Raw genomic sequence first — 7,577 nt, forward strand, 5'->3', positions numbered from 1 at the left:
ACACACACACACACACTCTCTCTCTCACACAAACACACACACACACGCACACACACACACAGTTTGGCATGTTAACCCTGGAGATCCACACATGCCTTTTTTTTAGCATGTTATATTGAAAATGACAATGTTGATGCACACAAGAGAAATATAGAATCTTTGCTTTCTATATATATTTTATATATAGTCATAACTACATTTGGCAATTTGCATATAGAAAAAAGGGCAAAAAAAATGAGAAAAATTAAAAAAAGAATGTGATTAGTAAAAAATGCACGCACACACACACACAGTTTGGCATGTTAACCCTGGAGATCCACACATGCCTTTTTTTAGCATGTTATATTGAAAATGACAATGTTGATGCACACATGAGAAATATAGAATCTTTGCTTTCTATATATATTTTATATATAGTCATAACTACATTTGGCAATTTGCATATAGAAAAAAGGGCAAAAAAAATGAGAAAAATTAAAAAAAGAATGTGATTAGTAAAAAATATCGGCATCGTTAAACAGCTAGGCTAGATAAAAATATTAAAATTACATCTGGACAGATTTCACTACGTAATTTCAACAAAACAGCAGATTTTGCTCTTTGGGGAGCTTGAGGTTAAAGGAAAGCAGGTGTGCTCATATGCACCGAGCTCGTCAGTAGGCAGGATTGATGGGGTGCAGAGGCTGGTAGGATGTATTGATGGCTTGAGTTGGCTGGTTGAAAGCTTGCGGCTGATGGTGAACCGGGTTAACCGCAGGGTTAATGACGACTAGAGATTGTTGTCGAGCCTTCAGCTCTCTCGCCATCTGACACCAGACACACACAGTGCAGCAGAACACCGTACAGCAGTCATCCTGTATCGAGCCCTTCATGAAAGACAAAAGAACATCAAATCTAGTCAAACTAAAAAACACGAAACCGAGTAGTCAAAAAGTGGAGGCCCGGGGATGCATTGGCCATTCAAACTTGGGACAAGATGGACAAGTCATGCAACATCTAAAACCTCAAAGAATTCAGTTTGTAGTTCTAAATCCGGAAGAGAATTGGAGTTTTTGAGGAATTTCAGGGGGCAAAATAAGGTGTGTGGATAACATTACTTGAATAGACTTAAATATTGTTCTTCAGTGTAACTTAAATACAGTCAAACCTCAAATGTAAATGCTGAATGCAGTGTTTATTTTAAAGTCATGAGTTTCTATATAAGCTCCAGAATATTTTTCCAGTTCAGTATCACACATTGTGGTAGTTGAATTGTGTTTATAAATATTTATTTATTTAGTGTTTTAACCTAGGTCCCTATAGAAAGTGAAAACTGTACCACTAGAATTCCAGAATTTTATTTTATTATTATAATTACTTTTATGGTCATGTTTGTCAAATTAAATTAAAACTACTGTTCAAAAGTTTGGGATTAATACTTATATTCAGCAATGATGCATTCAATTGATCAAAAGTGAAAAGTCTTTTACATTGATAGAAATATTTTCATTTAAAATAAATTCTGTTCATTTGAACTTTCTGTTCATCAAACAATGCTGATAGTGTATGTATTGGGGTTTCCACAAAAATATGAAGCAGCACAGCTGTTTTCAACACTGATGATAAAAATAATAAATGTTCCTTGAGCACCATACCAGCATATCAGAATGATTTCTGAAGGATCATGTGACACTGAAGACTGGAGAGAAGATGCTGAAAATTCAGCTTTGCATCACAGGAATAAATGACATTTTAAAATATATCCCAATAGAAAACAGTTTTTTAAATTGTAATAATTGTATAGTGATGCTGTATTTACCTTAATGTGGAATCTCTCTCTCATGCTGCTCCTCATGGAGAGTGTAATAGGATGCAACATGCCCCCAAAGCATATCTCCAGCAGGGGGAGACAGAGACACTCTCCAAATTCCTCACTGGTCTTACACATGAGGCAGTATGGACACCACAAACCACAGCAACCTGCCACAGGACAACAGATGACTGTTGATCAGCTCACATCCTCAAACACAGTTTATTCTTATTATTTCTTGCACATACTATATTTCCTGCTTTTCCTCTTTCCCTCTCTACCCCTCACTTACAGATGCCCATGTCCTCACAGCAGTCACACACTCCGCTGCTCCACTGGGTTGTCATGTTAGTGGTGCTCACCACCATGGCTGGCTGGAAACTTACACCTGGATGTGCCATCGTGAACTGACCTGAGAAAACACATAAAAAAATCCAGACAAATCAGAATGCTCATCTTACACACACACACACACACATAGTTGTGTTTCCATGTTTTATATATGACAAAACACATTGAGATTACGTTGGATATTTGAGAGTAAAAAGCTTTTATCTGTGAATCTACCCAAAGCATGCATAGCTCAGCCCATCTAAAACCAAGCATTTACTGTGGTCATTTTTATCCTTCGAGCCTTTCTGAGTCAGTTGTATCTTTTGCAAGCAAACGTCTAGATTGAGGTCTATGGACTTTCTGAGTTGGATAGAGAGGTTTTAGATTGCATCACTTAAAAAAAATAAAATAAAAAACCCGCAAAAAAGAGAGCTACAAGAGTCTGCCATGATCTAATATCTCCATTACAATCAGAGATCGCAGTGAAACCTGATCTGGTCTGAAAAAGAAAAATCCCTTCCCCACATGCGGGGCCGGTCCCATCCCACACCCCAGCACAGAGAAACACAATGCAAACTTCCACACCTTTTACTGCACTAAAGAGCATCAGAGTATAAATAGAGGAAACGGCGGAAGAAGAGATGGAAATAATAGAGCAGTATGGTTGCCAATGACCACAGAACAATATGAAACGAAAGCATACACGTGAAGTCAGAGAACTGGTTTTCATATTTTCCCCCTCATTTTACTTGTAAATTGCCTCTGGCATCTTGTTTCATGGATGGAAAAAAATTCAGTGTAATGCATTTGACAGTGTGGTTAATGGTGGAAAAGAATACTATAGAAGATTGCAAGAAAATTATTTTTCAAATCTGAAGAGGTGCTCCTATCATTTGCAATGAAAAATGTGCCCTATCTGGACAGGCTTGAGAATTTGAGAAACAAAACACAAATGTTCTTTTCTAGACAAATTTGTTGCTGTGCCACCACTATTGAAAAAGTAACAACCATAAAGGATCTGAAAAACAATCTAATAAAAAAGTCAGATCAGATCTAGGAAAAGTACAGAAATGAAATACTGCCGAAAGCAACTGATGCATATTATTTACGCAAGTCTAGAAAGCGGTGTACTTGCCTGAAGCGTGCTCTTCTGAGGGTGTGGAGTCGTGTGTGTCGATGCACTGCTGTTCACAGGGGGAGGAACTGAAAAAAGCCATCGTTCTAGGTGGAGCACCAGTCTGCGTGACCACAGGTGGGTACAACAGAGATGAGGACGTCACTGCTTATACAGTAGGTCACACAACCCCAACCCTGCACTATATCAATGCAGACGGAAAATAGAAAAGCAGGTGCATTTCTATTGTGATTAAGGAGGTAAAGACAATCACTGGATTTCATTATTCATATTTGTCATTTTAGTATCCTTGAGATACCATTACACTTTGATTCAGGTTTTTTCTTCTTCATATTTTCAATTTCCAGTTTAGTTAAAGGTTTAGTAATTTTCTTGTTTTTTTGTGTCATTTTTAGTATATATATATATACACACACATACATACAGCAGGCAAAATAAGTATTGAACACGTCACCATTTTTCTCAGTAAATATATTTCTAAAGGTGCTGTGGACATGAAACTTTCACCAGATGTCGGTAACAACCCGAGTAATCCATACATACAAAGAAAACAAAACAAATAAGTTCAGAAATTAAGTTCTGTGTAATATAATGGAATGACCCAGGAAACAAGTGTTGAACACGCTTACTGAAATGTATTTAATACTTCGTACAAAAGCCTTTGTTGGTAATGACAGCTTCAAGACGCCTCCTGTATGGAGAAACTAGTGGCATGCATTGCTCAGGTGGGATTTTGGCCCATTCTTCCACACAAACAGGTTCCATGGGCCTCTTCTATGAACTCCAATCTTTTGTTCTTTCCATAGATTTTCTATTGGATTCAAGTCAGGTGATTGACTGGGCCATTCTAGCAGCTTTATTTTCTTTCTCGGAAACCAAATCGAGAGTTTCCTTGGCTGTGTGTTTGGGATCATCGTCTCGTTAATCATGTTCACCCTCATTTCATCTTCATCATCCTGGTAGATGGCAGCAGATTTTTTATCAAGAATGTCTCGGTACATTTTTCCATTCATCCTTCCTTCAATTATATGAATTTTGCCAGTGCTACACCATGATATTTTGGGGTGATGTGTATTATGAACCTCCAAACATGTGTATTATGGCATCCAAAGAGTACAATTTTGGTCTCATCGTAGCAGACTATATTCTCCCAGTATTTCACAGGCTTGTCTAAATGTGGTGCAGCAAACTTTAAACGAGCTTCAACATGCTTTTTAGAGTCTTTTTAGTCTAGAGCGTGCATACAGGCCACGGCGGATGAGTGCATTACATATTGTACATATTTTCTTTGAAACAATTGTACATGCTAATTCCTGGGCTTTCTGAAGCTCTCCACAAGTGATCCTTGGCTCTTGGACAACTCTTCTGATAATTATTTTCACTGCTCTGTCAGAAATCTTGCGAGGAGCACCTGGTCATGGCCGGTTTATGGTGAAATTATGTTCTTTCCACTTCTGGATTATGGCCCCAACAGAGCTCACTAAAACATTCAGAAGTATAGAAATCCTTCTGTAACCAATGCCAGCAGTATGTTTTGCAACAATAAGGTTGCGAAGGTCTTGAGGAAGCTCTTTGCTTTTACCCATCATGAAATGTTTCTTGTGAGACACGTTGGTCATGAGACACCTTTTTATAGGCCATCAGTTGGGACTGAGCCAACTAATATTAATTTCCACTGACAAGGGGCAGGATTGCTTTCTAATTACTGATAGATTTCAGCTGGTGTCTTGGCTTATTCGTTTTGTTTTCTTGGCATGTATGGATTACTTGGATTGTTACCGACATCTGGTGAAAATGTCATGTCAACAGCTCCTTTTGAAATACAGAGTTCTGGCATGACACTCTAGATGGCGCAGTCCGAAAGGTCTAACTCAATCTGACCTAATGACATCATTATCACATGGCACAGCTGATTGGCTCTCTCCTGTATTGGTAGCCAATGAGCTCGCTGCTCAAAGACCAAATACACTACTATTGTCATGTACATTACTATGCCAATCCCTCGGAGTGTTGTCATGACAGAAATATATTTACTGAGAAAAATGGTGATGTGTTCAATACTTATTTTACCCGCTGTACACACACACACTAAATTAAACCAAGTAAAGTATTTATTTCAGCTAGTTTTCAAATTTTAAACTAAATTAAATTGAGAAAACTAACTGAAATAAATGTTTTAAAATTTTTTATTTTAAGTAACAAAAAAGCTTTTTAATGGTCTTAGTTTCGATTTTAGTTCGCTGTAATAACCCTGTTATAAACCACTTATAAAAAGTGGCATTTATAAAAGGTGGTATGATAATATTAATATACCTTTACAAAGTCTTATTTGTGCAGTAACCCTTATGATGTAACATCCTGGAATAAAACCGGTCTGTTAGCACTGAGCAGAAAAAAGCTTTGCTAAATGCAAAACGGAAACACTGCAATGTGCTTAGTGACGCATCAGTAAACATACATACATTAAGCTCTGGTAACAAAATGCATTTTCATTTGAAGGTCTTATTTGCCGTCACATCTGAACCTGGGATCATGTTCTAAACTTCTATCATGCGTTTTAGTATTTATAAACAAAAGCAAACAACCAGTATTACAGTGCAGTGTTGACCTATCAACCCTGTAAAATAAATTCTGCAGTCAGCCTCTTTATAAAGTTAAGCAATCCAAAAAATTTGATTATTTGAGAGCTTAGAATGTATGAGGCACTCCCACACGAGCCTCGTAGTTTCATATTGATCATATTGATGAAATAGACAATTTTATTTAGCAGTGGTAAGCAAAACATGATTTCCCTATGTTGGTAATAAAGGAGCAAAATACATAGGAGCCCGACTTCAGTGTTTTGTTTGTGGTAAAGTATTACCTAACAAAAACTTAACCTAGCATTAAAAACCAGGTGGTTTCAAACAACCAAAACACTATACTCACCACTACAACTAAAAAAAGAAGAAAAAAGAAAAAATGACACCCAATACACACCACTTAAAAATGAAAATTCTCTCATTTACTCACCCTCATGCTCTCAGATGTATTTGACTTTCTTCTGTGAAAAATAAGAGGCTTTCCATGAAGTGGATGGGCCCCTAAAAAGTCAACGCTTCAAAAACCACACCAAATGAACATGATAATAATCCCTACAACCCCAATTAACGACTCGATGCCTCAGAGATGGATTCTTTTTTTAAACATTTCAGTTTGTCTACCAAAACAGACAGCCAAATACATCGGAGATGGAATGAGGGTGAGTAAACGATGAGAACGTTTACATTTTTGGGTGGAGCATCCCTTTAATATATCTAGTTTAACCTTCAGAGTTTGACTATTACTTTCTCTTACTTAAAATTTACTAGTAAAAATACTATAGGTTTTTTTTTAATACTATAGAGTTTCAGATCCTGTTCTGCACCCAATTCATACAAAGTGCACAAACTGAAACCAGACTGAAGAGAAGAAACCAAACCGCACACAGGTGTCATTCCAGAAATAATTTATTTCACTTCCATTTGAACCTTTTTTTTTTTTTTTATGATGTGGAAAGAACCAAAAAAATAAAAATAATATTTGAGAGCAGGAATCAAGACGTCAGTAATGAAGTGAGGGAACGCTCCCACCCCTTTAACCATGACAACCAGGGACACGACAAACGCTCCATCACCTTCTCTGCCACAGCATCAGATCTCCCAGCAGAGACAGAAGAGGCCAAAACTCCATTTGACCAAACTGCAGTGTATTACAATGCTCTCAGATGTACATGTGTGTGTGTGTACGAATGCATCTGTCTCTGTGTTTCTGGCTTTATCTTAATAAGGTTTCACTGTGCCTTCTAGACCATCAAGACCAATCATCCACACCAGAGGGACACCAATCCCCTCCTGCCTTTCCATTAGTTGTGGGCCGGAAGCTATCGAGTGTGTGTGCGCCACTTTCCACGCTCAAATCCATCCCGCCTTCCTTCCACATACAGCGAGGAAAGAGAAATAATGAATACTAATGAATACGGAAATACTGAAGATTATCAACACTCTGAACCTGTCAGTACATTAACGTTTCGCTCTAGCTCTGCCTGCCGACACTCGTGCCGCTTTCCGCCCTGAAGAGACATAATCCATTCGGGATTCTTCTGGGTTGTCTCTTGGATCATGTATCGTTCCTCCCAATTTATATGCTCTTACTGCATGTCTCACCAACAATACATGTACAAACGGACACACACACACACAGATTAAACGCCTTTCAGATAATGACATGAACTTGGACAAACGTCCTAATTTCATGTTTGGCATTAATTATCTGTCTCCAATCCCCCCCCCCCCCCCCCCC

The 7,577-nt window shown here is 37.9% G+C and overlaps 1 protein-coding gene across 1 annotated transcript; it reads right to left on the reverse strand.

Moving 5' to 3' along the window:
* Positions 1 to 418: 418 nt before the first annotated feature.
* LOC107572568 (cornifelin homolog) lies at positions 419 to 3,439 on the reverse strand. Its single transcript, XM_016258992.1, has 4 exons — positions 3,258 to 3,439; positions 2,082 to 2,201; positions 1,799 to 1,959; positions 419 to 866 (listed from the first exon to the last, which is right to left on the reverse strand). Exons 1-4 carry the CDS (start codon positions 3,337 to 3,339, stop codon positions 654 to 656), a joined length of 576 nt encoding a protein of 191 aa, XP_016114478.1. The 5' UTR covers positions 3,340 to 3,439; the 3' UTR covers positions 419 to 653.
* Positions 3,440 to 7,577: the final 4,138 nt, after the last annotated feature.

Source organism: Sinocyclocheilus grahami, unplaced genomic scaffold (genome assembly GCF_001515645.1).
Source record: "Sinocyclocheilus grahami isolate Dianchi unplaced genomic scaffold, SAMN03320097.WGS_v1.1 scaffold1775.1, whole genome shotgun sequence".
NCBI classification, from domain to species: Eukaryota; Metazoa; Chordata; class Actinopteri; order Cypriniformes; family Cyprinidae; genus Sinocyclocheilus; species Sinocyclocheilus grahami.